The 15,158-nt window shown below is 37.0% G+C and overlaps 1 protein-coding gene across 1 annotated transcript in view; it reads left to right on the top strand.

The window, feature by feature from the left end:
* Nucleotides 1-15,158, top strand: part of LOC106651161 (phorbol ester/diacylglycerol-binding protein unc-13-like) — a gene marked incomplete at its 3' end in the record, with an annotated part of 166,158 nt that overhangs the window by 95,842 nt on the left and 55,158 nt on the right. Inside the window, exons 6-7 of the mRNA XM_023463425.1 lie at nucleotides 841-998; nucleotides 3,242-3,429. Coding sequence (XP_023319193.1) covers nucleotides 841-998; nucleotides 3,242-3,429 — 346 coding nt within the window. The remainder of the gene's footprint in view (nucleotides 1-840; nucleotides 999-3,241; nucleotides 3,430-15,158) is intronic.

The raw sequence follows: 15,158 nt of genomic DNA, 5'->3' as shown, positions 1-15,158 counted from the left end.
AAATCACCAGGTTGCACTGCAGGCATCCGCTTGAGCTACTTCTGTTGCATGTGTTGAAGCACTACTCTCTGCCTTCGGCACCAAAAGTGATTGCGCATTTGGATGGTATGTCTTCATCGGGGCAGTTTTTTAGTTTGTTCCTCGTTGAACAGCTGAGGTGCTGACAAGAGCGAGTTTCCAATCAGGAAGTGCCCGGGTGGGACAGCGGTCGTATCTTGCGAATTTGAACTTAGAGGGCAAAGCGTGCTCGAGTTCAACAATTTAAGCGATAAGGGTGCTAAACTCTTCAAAAGTCAGAGATGCAACACCAACAACGTGTTTCTAATGAGTTTTAAAGGCATTGACCGCAATCTTACACAAACCACCAAATTGATAGGCCGTGGCAGTATACATTTCCATTGGGCTTCGTCTTAGGCAAACGGAATTATAACTTCTTGAATGGAGGTGGATAATTAATTAAAAAATTGGTGAAGCTCATCTGCAGAGCAAGCAAGATAACACGTATTACATTAGTTGTATGTGACCAAGTCGCAGGTCTGCTAGTCTGAGCCGTTTTATGGCGTGGAGACTGTACTTCGGTGAGAAACGAACCAATTACGAGCAGTGCAATTCTGCGGTACTCAATTGGGACTCGTGACCCCTTCTGAGGTAAGACTCTTGGATAGGCTACCCGGAGCCTCAGTGAAGAACTGATAGGGCGAGTACAGGCTAAGCACGACTCAACTATTTTTCTTTTATTAAAATTATTGCTTTCAAATGAATTTAAAAAATCCATAAATATCATCATTGAAGTCAAAATGACAAGAAAATTATGTAAAAATATACATTTTATTTTTTCAGACTATATAGAATTTTTAAATAATAAGGATATTCAATATTCTGAAGAAGAGTGGTCCGATTCTCTGTCATACCCAAACACTGGATTAGGTCACTTGACAGATTTCCAATCCACTTCGGAATTAACAAATATCAATGAAAATATTCAAAATAATTTTGAGGTATGCATATTCACATTACTATAGTTTTTTTTTATATTATAGTGCTTTTACCAGCTAAGGCATCTGCACTTACTTTATTTTAAAAGCATTAAATATTTACAATTTATAAAAAAAGAAAAACAAAATTAATTACAAAATAGCAAATAATATTCATTGAGACTTAATCTTGGGTCTTCGAGAACTGACTGCCATCATCAGACTCGCACTCCCAGCCCGATGAAGTAGTCGCATAACATTGTGCAAGCCTCAAAGATGTCAACTACTGCTTGATAAAGTTTAGTAATGGGTCTTAAAGTTTAACGCAATGTAGACAACAATGTGTGGCGAAAAACGTGCAAAAAAGGTCTGAAAATTGCTGTTTTTGGTGATTTTAGGCATTTTGGGCCTAGTTTTGAATATCAGCTGAAAAAGAAAATTCAACTTTGAAGCCCTGATAATCCAATAGGGTTGGACCTAGAGGGTTGAAACTTTCAGGATTTTTACTTTTCAATGTACTCTTCAAAAGTACATAGTTTGAGAAAAAAAATTTTTTTGACAATCACTCCAACTATGGCTTAGCTCGCATACTATCAGATTTTGCATGCGAAATAAGAGAAAGTACCTGTCAGCACCTGCTCGTCAGTGAGAACCTAACAACAGCTTCTGCTAATTTTTAGCGGATTGCTGAGTTCATTGCTCTTCCTGCTTAACTGACATCGCCTAAAGTCCAATCTATGACTTGTATTGCTTGTTTATTTCACACCTTTGTAAGAGGTGTTGGATTTGATGTATTTTTCATAGAACTCGATGTTTTACCAATTTTTATAGTTTTATTTTTCACATAGCTCTTTTTCGTCAGATCCCATCGGTCGCAGCTGGTGCGTCCGCTCACAGAGTGAACTTTCATGTTTACTGTTATTTTTCTATGAAAGAGTATAATAATAATTTATTTTAACTTGTTTTTGCCTTTACTGGCTTTACAAAGTGAGTTTCATAGAGTTAATACAATTTTAGGGCTTATGCAAGTATGTACATATATAGGTATTGTTTTGAGATTAGCGTCTTGGCTATCTTGTTTTAAGAATATGCTGTGACAAGGCTGAGTAGCTCACAACATATATGAAAAATTCTTTGGGTAGTTTTATATCTCGAGTTGCTGGGTTGTTCATGTAGTACTCTGTGTCCACCCTGTTACTGTGGGCACATGACCTTATGTGATTCTCCTCCCTTTCCTGTTTGAACGCACTGCAGTCAAAGAGCCAATGCAAGATGCTGACGTTGTCGATGTTGCAGTAGTGGCATGTGCAGTTGATTTCAAATCTTTAGCTTGCTTCTTTGAGTATAACTCTTGCTGAATGGATGTTAATTAGCTTCAACTGAGCCATGAATTTTTTTAGTTTGTGCGAACAGTTTCTGGACAGGTAAGAGTCAGCATTACAGCGAACTGGTATCCAGTTATTGATCAAGAGGGAAGTAGAATTCTCCAATCTTTCTAGGTCTTTATTTCGCAGGTGCTGTGCATATTTCCTGATTAGACTTTTCTTTGCCTTGGCGCTCGAGAGAAGATTCAAGTTTTCCCAGATGTTCAATTCGCCCATGGGCTCAAAGAATACAAAGTTCACTTGGGCCACCCAGTTGCTTTTATTATTATTGTTGTTGCGATTCTCTAGGAGTTTTTGCAGAGATATTTTCGGGTATCTGTTCGGCTCCAATCCTATTATGTGGCAGATGAAATTAAGCGTGAGTTTCAGTATTTTCATAGTCATGTGCTCTCTTCTGGCTTTTAGGTGCACAGCATATCCAAGCGTGCAGTCAGGGAGAGCCAAGACTCTCTTGAAAAATCTGCATTGAAATTGCTCCAGTAATTGTTTGCCGTTATTATTATTTTTATGAATATTATAATTGTTTATAGTAAAATAAGAGTGACGTGACACATACATCATCATTATATTACTAATTTATTGGTGAAAAATTTATTGAAAAAGGGCAACAGTACCCAAAACTTTATTATTTTGATTATAGCTTGTTTCCTACTTAAATTAATCGAATCAACTATCGAATCAATTGATATTGATATTTACAAATGTAAACGAGTCAAACTTAACTAGTTGTACTATAATTTTTTTTAACTATGATTCTAAGAATGAAATATATGAAACTATTATTGATACTTTATTACAAAAAAAAAATATGAGCTCAGGATTTTCCGATATGATTTACCGCTTTTGCTACTAAAATTGATGATATAAACAAACTTTTTCCAGGAATCAATTGATTTTTCAATGGGCCAAGATTCAGTGATGTATTCAGACTACGTTTGGAATGAACCTTATAATTCTGATGTTGAATATTTAAATGGTACTAACTCATTTTCGTTATATTCACAAAAAAATGAAAATGCATTTGAAACAATTGTATCCAACGGCGAGTTTAATAAACAAGTTGAAATCAAGTGAGTTACAAGCAAATATTTATGACAAATAAAATTTGAATTCCATGGTTTGTTTTTAAACCGATTAAAATATGACTTGAAATTTGTTTCTAAATTAAAAATAAAATATTATATTACTTACTTACAATAGGAAGTGTGACGTAAGCGGTTCAATGTCGCAACTTCTTACTACAATCAGAGTCTGATTGTAAAAGTACGTCACATTGTAGTACATATCGCGGCTCGCAAGTGCGCTTACAAATTTTTCCGTCACATTGTTAGTATTGTATGTCCACTATAAAGCGCACACTTTTCATGATCCAATAAAAATAGTAAGAGACACTATTGACTATATGTTATTTACATCAAATTGAAGGAAATTGTATGAAATTTATGAAATTAAACTCATACAAGCGATCAGAAATAAATTTCTTAATAAATAACCAACGAAAGTTATAAGTAAGAAAAAAGTTTTCGAAAAAAGGGTTAAAATGAACTTTTTTAGAGAGCTAATTTTTTTTCGAGGGTGTTTGCACGAAAAAAATTAACGTGAACTCTCATTCCTTTTCCAAAATGATTTATTTTCCGTCACTTGAAAAATTAATTTTGACGCTACAGCGTGTGGAGCGAATCATCTATAGCAACGCCAGCCAATAATGAGCAACTTCACCTGCATATGCTTTTTGACTTTGGAAATATAAAATAATCAAATCAGGTCACTTAAAATTGATAAAAAGGCTTGCATTTACCCTTGAATGCCGATTAAAAAATTATCAACCTCTGTTCGAGAAATATTCGAACAGGCACAAGCGCAAGGCTTGTACACACACGCATTCATGTGCTGTGCAAGCCTGCGCATGACTCTCACTGCGAAGCAAGAGATGGTATTGCGCCTCGGCACGGGCTAACGGCAACTCTGCTCTCTGCGCATTGTTTGCGCTCTCGTCCTTCTAGTTTTTGCACTCGGCCAATAAGCACCTCGCGTGTGTCACGTGCGACGACTACTTTCAACCTGCAACAAAATCCCAACGTCACCTCAATCAAAGCTACTTCAAGCATCATCTACAAGGACTTTTCACCAACTCGACTACTCCAGTTAACTCAACAATCAAGCTCATCTCATCGACACACTCATCAGACTCGACTCATCGGTCTGCGAATCGGAGTCAACTCATCAATTGCCACCAGGTAAAGACACCATCCAGGCTGTAATTGAAGACCAATAATGTCTACTGCAGGCCTAGTGGGATCTTTTTGTCATCATCTCAACTTTCGGGATTATTTTGGCGCATCTCAGTTGCACGAGCGCACGACGAGAGAAAGTGAGGTTACACGTTGCCATGTGCAATGTGAGAGGATTAATTTAATCTCATTCGTTGTGCTCTGGCCTTCTCACAAGTCAAGTTCGACTCGCTGTGAACGCAAGAGAAGCGTTGCACATCTCAAGTGCAACAACTCGCAGAAGACAAGTGTGAATTAATGCAATCTAGCTTCGCGTCTACTGCTTATATCATTGTACCAACTCTTGACGACTGATTGTGTAGTATAAATATAAGAGTGAATTTTTAAATCACAAAATTAATAGACCACTAATTGTGTTGCTGTAACAAAAGACACACATTTTATTAAAACAATTATTACACTAACTATTTACAAGCAGGTATACAATCCTATACCTGTAACAAAAGAAACGACAATTGAAGTCCATTAACAATTCACTCAACACAATATTCAATACTTTCTATACGACGTTCGATTTGACAGTCCCACCTTATTCATCTTCGTGTCTGCTATGGACCAATTGTCTCCCCTCTCATACCTTTAAAGGTAACGCGCGATTTGTCTGGAGCGCGGCAAAATTAAATTAAAGAAATACATTTTCTTTACATCTCCCGCCCACGAGGGGAAACCTTCTTCGACCGTATTTTATGTGGCCTCCTCTTGCGTTGCTGGTATCAATTTTGTGACGTGATACAGCGCTGTTTCTTGATTCTTTTTTCCAATATTAATTTCATATATAGAATTTGATATTCTCTCTTCCACTTTGAATGGTCCAATCCTTAATTCATCCATTTTCCTTCGATTCAATTTATTCCCGTTTTCAACAAATACAAATTCACCTTTCTTAAACTCATATTATTTTCTATTCTTGTCAAACACTGTTTTGTTGTATTCATGAGATTTTATTGAATTTTTTAATGCTGTTTCTCTACCTTTTATCCATTTATAGCTATCTGTAAATTTTTTTAAATTCTTTTGGTAAAATACTAATATCAGTTCCATCTAGTAAGTATTTTGGAACAAAACCTGTAACGGAGTGTTCTGTACTATTGTATTTTTCTACGCATTCTCTTGCTATCGTAGTCTAAGCTTTTTTTTCTCTACCTTCATTCATTTTACACCTCATTTTATTTACCAATGTTTGATTAAGTCTTTCATTCAAACCGTTGGAAAATGGTGCATTTACTGCCGTATAAATCAATTTAATTTTATTTTCTTCCAAAAATTGCTTAAATTCTCTCGAATTGATACCCGGGTATTGATCTGCGAGAATAGTTTCGATCCTGTCAGTCTCAAGTACTTGTTTCACTAATTTAATAAATTCCAATGCATTTAGTCCTGTTGCCGTTGATATGAATGCGTATCTCGTATAATGATATACTAATAAATGTAAATACTTTTTTGTTGATCGCTGTCCTCCAAACCCTCCTATCGTATCGATCAACATTATTTCGAATGGTCTAGTTGCCGGACCCAGATGTGACATCAATCCAAATTTCTTATGTCCTCTCGATTTATTTCTTTTGCATATATCACAATTCCTGCAAACAGTTTTTATGTTTTCAATGAATTTCTTAGCTGTATAATATGGACATAATTTTTCCATCATTTGTTTTATACCTATGTGACACCATTCTTTATAAATCTCTTTTATAAACTGTATACTATATTCGGTAGATAGAACTATTTTTTCTCTTTTTTTTATTTTTTTAAATATTATTCCATTTTTTTCTATAAAATTTATACTTTTATTTCTTTTTAAGCTTTCATTTTTTTCTTGATCATTTTTTATTAAATCCAATCTTATAGTATTCACTATTTTTAAAATATTTTGAGTTTCTTCCACTACTTCCAGCACGGGATTTCGACTCAAACAGTCTGCTTCACCATTATTTTTTCCAGGGTTGTATTTTATCTGAAAATCATACTGTGACAGATAATACGTTAGATCTCCCAGTTCCTCGTCTGTTCTTGCTTTAAGGGGAGTCATACACCAATTTACCCTCTTTGTCATTTTTTTTATATAAACCACAGTTTAATGTCAATCTACATTTTCTACATAAAATTGACATCTTTGAGCCCTAAAAAATGTGAAAAAAATTGAAGGATAGGCCTTTGCATCTAAACGAAGTTCATTTTTGCTATTTTAGCCTTTTGGCACTGTGCGCAAGGTTCAGATCAGAGTTTTTGGGTTGGAAGATCCTGATAGGTCTCAAAATCTTCAGAAAAGTATCCTTTATGGGCTGAGTTTTGTGAAATTTTGATTAGAGTTATAAAAAAGTTTGTATGCCAAAAGATGTGAAAAAAGAAAGATATAAAAAAAAGTTATCAATGTTTTTGAGCACACATTGAATAATAGAACTGATATGGAGGCCTAAATCAAAATTCCACAAAACTCAGCCCATAAAGGATACTTTTCTGAAGATTTTAAGACCTATCAGGATCTTCCAACCCAATAACTCTGATCTGAACCTTGCGCACAGTGCCAAAAGGCTAAAATAGCAAAAATGAACTTCGTTTAGATGCAAAGGCCTATTCTGCAATTTTTTTCACATTTTTTAGGGCTCAAAGATGTCATTTTTATGTAGAAAATGTAGATTGACATAAAACTGTGGTTTATATCAAAAAAATGGCAAAGAGGAGTGAATTGGTGTATGACTCCCCTTAATATTCATATTTTCCAAAGGTTTATGATCACTATATACACAATAAATTTTCTTCCAATTAACCGGTACTGCCAATATTTCACAGCCTCCTTTATTGCTAAACACTCAAGATAAATAGCTTTTTTCTTTCTTTGTGCTTCATTTAGCTTTCTAGAAACACTAATCACACAATTAATAGACCACTAATTGTGTTGCTGTAACAAAAGACACACATTTTATTAATGCTATGGACCAATTGTCTCTCCTCTCATACCTTTATAGGTAACGCGCGATTTGTCTGGAGCGCGGCAAAATTAAATTAAAGAAATACATTTTCTTTACATAAATACTATCAGTGTACACGACTTCTTCGCTATTGTTAATAATATTCTCAACATATAGACTTAGTTTGATTTAATAAATAGTGTTTTTGATAATAAAGAAAATAGTGAAAATGAAATGCATGTGACTTATGCAGTGTTTTTCTTTTGAGACCTGATCATGCGCCCATCCTTTTAATTAAGGCCTTTTTAATTTCAAGCGTTTTTCGAAAAAAGTATTCGACGGTCTTTGCACCGGTCGTGGTTGATCCATCTTACGTTACGTGTTTATCACAGCTACGAATAGTTGTACTCTTTCATAAGTTAACTTACAAGTGTATATTTATTTCATATTTCCATAAGTTGGGGTAATAATTACTTTTAGTTTTGTCTACTTACTAAAAATTACTTTCGACGACTTTTTCTCTTTATGAAATGTCTGTAGCACAAATACGGCACGTAACATTGCTACCAATGGATGTTCTCTGATTAGAAAAAAAAATTTTTGTCCACGGAGGTCGATAATTTTTTAATCGGCATTCGACGGTAAATGCAAGACTTTTTATCAATTTTAAGTGACTTTATTTGATTATATCATAATTCCAAAGTCAAAAAGCATATGCAGGGGAAGTTGCTCATTGTTGGCCGGCGTTGCCAAGGGAGTTTCGCACCACACTCTGTAGCGTCAAAATTAATTTTTTAAGTCACGGAAAATAAATCATTTTGGGAAAGATATGAGAGTTTTCGTTAATTTTTTTCATGCAAACACCGTCGAAAAAAATTAGCTTTCTAAGAAAGTTCATTTTAACCTTTTTTTCGAAAATTTATTTCTCACTTATAACTTTCGTCGGTTATTTATTAATAACCACTTATATGAGCTCAATTTCATAAATTTCATACAATTTTCTTTAATTTGAAAAAAATAACATATAGTCAATAGTGTCTTTAATTATTTTTAATTTGATCGTGAAAAGTGTGCGCCTTACAGCAGACATACAATATATGATTAAACAAACAGACGAGATAAAAGTAAGTTGTTTAACTTAAATAATAGCTGTGACAACTTTTATTTAAGATGGAAAATTATTTTCAACGGAGCTAAGGAGATTGAATCTCTGCAACCACTTTTAATCGCTGATAAGTTAATATATTTATTAATTATAGGGTTATTGTGTTAAACTACCTCTCATATTTTTGATTTAGCTGATATCAGAGAAGAACATTTTTTTCTCATCTTACCTTGCCAAATATACTGAAAAATTTTAAATTATCATATTACTGTGGTGTTGCTATTTTTCCTTTGGGTGTGTAATGTACCAAGCCGTCTTACAAAATCTACTTCGTAAGAGCGCAGATGACGTAGTTGGAGTCGGTACAGTAGGGATGATTCTGATCCACCGTGGAAAAAAATTCGATTCCCGGTAAAATATACTGTGATTTTCTCATGCGCGCATGCAGTGGTTTTAAAACTGTGACAAGAATCTAGACACATGCAAGACTATCAGCGAAGAAAATGAATGATTTCAGTTAAATATATAACACACACGCGTCCACAGTGATAAAATGCACATGCACAAAGTCAATTTGAAAACGAGGAGGTGGGGGGCTACAAGGTCAAGTAGTCCGTTACCCGCGTACATTTTAGCTAAGTGATTTTATTCCAATTTTGAGAATAAATTCAGAAAATAAAACAGTAGTGGCATTTTTTGCCACGATCACGCACTTAAACGGTCGCAACCACGCGCTCCCGCATGCAACTACAAATTGATGGAATATGCCCAATTATGCATTCGCCTCATGATTAGAAGACACGCGCGCGCCATGCCATAGGCACGAGTAATACACACTAGCTAAGGTAACTCAATACTAGCTAACTAAATTACGTAACTAATAAATACACATGACACCATAGCCACACGTGGTCACAGTCCACCTGGGAATTAGTGATACAGCTGATAACTATCGATGAGCTGAAATTATAGAATAGGAAGATGTACGCATTCGAGCATTAGTGATACGAGCATTGGATCATGCAGCATTTTGCCAGCTGCGACCTAGATACTGTTATCGGACGGATAAAAATTATGAGAAAAGTCTCGTTAGGTAGTGATTCGGTGGACTGCGTCGGTGCATGAAGTCGGAATCATGAGTCCGATGTGGCAGCGGTAGCTTCTGAGATTGGTCTTGATGAAGTTGTGACTAGTACCCAGGTAAAAATAGTATATCAGATCTGACTTCAGATCTGATGTCAGATCTGATATAAGTGCTGGAGAACGCACATCAGATCTTATGCCAGATCTTACATCAGAATTTTCGTACGATAATCGACATCAGAACTTACATCAGATCTGATATCAGATCTAATGTCAAATCTGAAATAACTATGACGTCTTTAATTTAGTTTATTAATAATTAAAATTTAATAAAAAATCTTAAACAATAAAAGTTACCGAAAGAATTTGAATTCACTTTATCAAAACCCAAACATTGAAGGAATTATTCTTGAAGATATTATTAATATAATTATTAAAATGCAACTTAATTTATTATTAAATATTATTCATTAATGAATTTATTGTTTAAACAATTAGGGGCGATACAGTCGTTTGAGATCTGACATTAGATCTGATGTCAGATTTGATGTAAGTTCTGATGTCGATTATCGTATACAAATTCTGATATAAGATCTGCGGTCAGATCTAACATACCATTTTCACCTGGGTAGAGGCGAACGGGAGTCAGCTGGGGTGATCTTGTTCGTGCCTGCGAGATATCTGACTCTATCTGTAGAAGTTGCTTTTGATCGCTGCCTTCTGTAGATAGTATAAATTATCTTCAGATAATTTATTGGATCTATCAGTTAGAGAAACAAAGGCACATAAACACATAAAACCTTCGTTAGTCTTGTTGAAAGATGAGTTGTTTCATTAATCAATGAAAGGACAAGTTTACTGTTCAAACCGGAACATGTCGGAGCTTTATTTCGACTCGGATAATAAGCATTTTCCGCCACCGTTCGTTTTTGAGTTGCGTTTTTTTACAAGTTCGCCCCCTAGTTGCTTGTTGACATATTATATAAATAAACAAAAAGTATGCGCTGCTGTTATAACAGCGCAGCATACAACAATACACACAAGGCATTAGGCGTACAAAGCTGCATATCCAACCACCAAGAGCTCACGTAGGCGACGATAGCACGTGATCACACCAAAATAGTTGTATAAAATAATTAGGTGGTTTGATCCATGACAAAGAGTAGTGTCGCTAAACCCAACTCTAGGAGGTCACTCGCTCGCGGATCACGTAGGCCTAGCAGAGGCAAACACTTAGTGATAAATGCAGATTAAATCGGGTATATAATGGAGTTATGAACTAATAACGTAGATCTAATCATTGTTAATAATATTTATGCAAAGGCGTGCACAGACCAAGCCATCGCTTCAATGTATGTGTGAGTGTGCGTGGCTAACGTGCGCCGACGCATTAAAGCAGGCCCACACACGTATTGCAACGCATTGGCTCTTTCAAACGCGTGCAAGTGATACAGTGCATGCTTCTACAACGAGTAATTCCTTAGCGTGAACGTGTGTAAGGCTCGTTTCGCTTGCCACGCTTGAGTCGAGGAGTGCTATCGCGGACGTACCAACATGGAGAAGGTTTTGCAGCTCTCGTACGACTGGTTACTGAATTTATTATAATTAGTTAGACCCAGGTGAACGTTGCACCGTGAGCCTCGGTGGGTCTTGTACTTTATCTTACACGCCTGAAAATTGATAAATTGAAAAGGTGCACAAGAAATACAGATTAAGGTATTGGACTTGTAATGTTCAATTGAATTGTTGTTATTTATTAAAGTATGAATTATATGAAGTTAACAATTTTGCTTTATTAACAAAAATACTAAAATATTCTAACGTATCGAATTGACTTGTATTAATTAAATGTGAGTACACGCAGAGAACACGGTAACAGATTGACAAATATCGTCCTACTACGATCAAGTGAGGCGAGTTCTCTTATACCGAGATACAAATGTGCTTCACCGGAGACAATACGAAGTATTGTGACTTTGGCGGTTGACTCTCCCTGGAGACGACGATGAAATTGGCCGTTCTGCTCTGCTTGGCTGCAACGGGAAAAGATAGATTCGTATTGATGGTCCACCGTTAGGCTCTTCTTTCACCCTTAGATTGGCAATCAAGATAAAATTCGCGCACAACGGGAGCTTGAAAAACACTGTTTAATCCACGACTAGGAGAACAGGTAGAGGAAAGATTTGACTTGTACTTCCACGAGTCGAATCAGAGTCAGTCTCTTTCATAATTGCTTCCCAAGCGAGAATTCAAATACAAAGTATGTTCTCGGAGAGCAAATTGCAGTAAGAAAGACTTTACGCAAAGCTTACGCACTCGTACGCAATGAAGCGGCAGCGGTAGATTGCTTTGTAGGATAGGTAATTCTTCGCCACCAACTATGGTCAGTGGCAAAGAAAGATAATTGAGAACACGAATACTATAGGGGGTACTAGTGTTATAGTTCAATTATCAATGCCCGTTTTTAGGTCGGTACACTGCTTAAATTGGTCAAGGAGACCCGCTCTGAATGCGCTCAATCTTGAAATCGAGACGCTGAAAATTTCCCACTTATTCAACATTTTTTCGTGCACGCGCTGATTTAGCAATCAGTGCGACAAAGAGCAAATTTTCGCAGTTCACGCCGATTGCTCGATTCGCATCACGTGGATTGCGTCATGCACTCACGGATGCTGCGTGGGGGTACGGCGGCTTCTCTCTGTCTGCGTAGCTGCGGCCGGGCCTCTGGTTTACAGTAGGTGGGGGAGACGCGAGATAGCTCTCACGTATGCAAATTAGCTCTAGCGAGGGGAAACTGCGAGTCTTACTCTCCTCGCTTGCTCTCGTCAAGTCGTGCGCAGTCGAAAGTGCTACGCGTTTATGAGGGTCACCGGGCGACCCGAGTTCCGAGAAGAGCTCGGCCAAAAATGGGTATGTAGAACGGCACATGCGTGACCCGGTCAACAAGTGACCAACGGCACACTATTTCGCAACCTGAGAAAAACACTGTAATGCTCCTGCTGAGGATATGCATGCATGAATTAGTATATAACCGGGGTAAATATTAGGCTCGAGGCAGATCATTTAATATAATTGAGTGGAGTGGAGCAAAGGTTCGAGAGATCAATTAATTTCGTGGTAAAGCGAAGTTCTGTGTCAAACGATCAAATTGTTAACTTCTCGTGATCCTTTATGCGTTATACATTATACAAAGAGCATTAAGTAGCATCACTGAGTGCCGTGCAATTGGTACTCGGCGACGCGTCCAGTCTGTTATTATTAGTGCGAATTTTAAAACTCGAGGTGGTGCATTTTTGTGTGTGCGACACCGAGTTAACAGCTAGCAGTCAAGCAGTAGCCAGGTAACAGCAGCTCGAACCACTCACATCAAGATCTTCTACCGCAATAGTTTGTAAGCGTTTGTACTAGTTCTTGTTATTACTTTAAGTCTACGTTTGTAATAAAAGTCTTGTGTGTGAACCTCACTCCAGTCTTATACAGGTGTAATGCCGGAATTGGCATTATCTGTTGGGCCGCCCTGACGAACCATCGTCGACTTGCCGAGTGTATAGTTAGTTATAAGAATCGTTATAAATAATGGTATTTTGAATCTGATTTCATGTGCCAAGTGTGAAATAATAGAACGTAAACACGCGTATACGTTGAGATACGAGAGCGTACATATGAACAGAAGAAGGAAGTCGAAGATTTGCTTTGAGAGCGAACGGAGCTCGAGTGTGAGAGTTGAGCGCGACATCCTCGGAGATGTCGACGTCGGATTGACGAGTACCGCACGGCTAGTAAGATCCTACGTCGCCCGAGTAAAGAGTGCGAGTGCCGGTACGAGTCGACCCGAGTGCGCGAGAGAGAACCACCGGATCCAACGGCCGAGCAGACCACAAGGACAACTACGGGTGGATCTGGACCAGGAGAAGATCTCGACATCGTGTAGTGAATCGGGCGGCCCAGCTCGTAGTCGTTGTATTTGTGAGTCGTACGCGCCGACGCGCCCACCAGGGCTACGATCGTCGCGTCTGCCGTTGACCGGGTATTCGGGTACTCTCTGAGGCCGTGTATATTGTTTATTTAATACGAATAAACCTGGTAGTTGTTATTATTAATATGGAGTGTTTGATTCCTGACGAATGTGTGGGTGTAAAGAGCTTCCTTCCCCGTATTGCATGAATCTTACAGGTAGACCCCGGACGTGCAGAACGGATCCACAAGCCCAAAGGATATACGTAACCGACGAGGTGCGTCGGGGTAAGATATGAGATTACACAAGGTGCACCAGGAAATTTCACGAAATAAGCGTAAAAAATAATCAAAAACCTCGTATCCTTCGTATTTTTTAACGAGGAATTCAAAGGTGACCTTGAATTGGACCTTGAATATAACCTTTATGCTCCAGCCACTCTACAATCAATTATTCAAATGTAACTCCCATTTTTTTATTGCAGAATCGGGGTTTTATTTGCGCCCAAACCGCCCGTACAGTGACCTAGAAAAAAAAAACAAAATGCGTGTTTCAAAGGGAAATTTTTTATTCTTCTTGGAACTGCAATGAAAAATGGGGGTTACATTTAAAAAATCGATTTCAGGATCACTGGAGCTTAAAGGTTATACTCAAGGTCAAATTCAAGGTCATTATTAAATTCCTTGTCAAAAAATACGTCAGATTTGAGGTTTTTGATTTTTTTTCTGCGCTTATTCCGCGATATTTCGGGGTGTATCCATACTTTTGCCGTACCCTGTATATTCATTTCAACGTTCCTTCCCTAAGACGACAACATCGGTAATATTTTTGGACGATTTTCAAAAATCGACTTGTAATAGCACTTTTCTTTGAATATTTTATACAATTTTATACGCAATATAGACGCGGTCAAATAATTATTTCTGTCTCCTCAAAGCAGATATAGTATTTTTTTTCATTTTTTGCCTGATTTCATAGATTTTTCCGTTTAATTTCGATAAAAAAATGATTTTATCATATTATGAGTTTTTAAAACATGTGATCTATCGAACAATAGTTCAATAAATGTGTTTGAGTCATTACGATAGTTTAACCCATTAACGCGCAAAAGTGCAATTTTGTACATGAATTTTCCGTTGTAAAAAAATTATAGATAAAGTTAAAATATTTTCTTGAAAATCCATACCCAGGGGTTTTTGGGTATGCTCTTTCATTATCCGGTGTTATTTTTGCGATAAATAAACATTATCATCGTTTATTTTTCCATTAAAAACAAAAAACGTGATTTTTTGACTCAAAATTTTTTTTCAAAGTCGATTTTCTACCTTGCCTTGCCTTCGGAGGGTTCCCATAACACTAGAAATCGTGCACTTTTTCTCTGAACCTTCAAAAAATGCGCTGCCGCGATTTTTATCTAGCCCCTATATTTCTAAAATGGCGAATTTATACCGAGCAG

This window comes from Trichogramma pretiosum, unplaced genomic scaffold (assembly GCF_000599845.2).
Source record: "Trichogramma pretiosum strain Unisexual culture from Peru unplaced genomic scaffold, Tpre_2.0 scaffold143, whole genome shotgun sequence".
In the NCBI taxonomy this organism is placed as follows: domain Eukaryota; kingdom Metazoa; phylum Arthropoda; class Insecta; order Hymenoptera; family Trichogrammatidae; genus Trichogramma; species Trichogramma pretiosum.
Note: the sequence above shows the minus strand (reverse complement) of the source record. Positions and strands in the feature narration are given on the sequence as shown.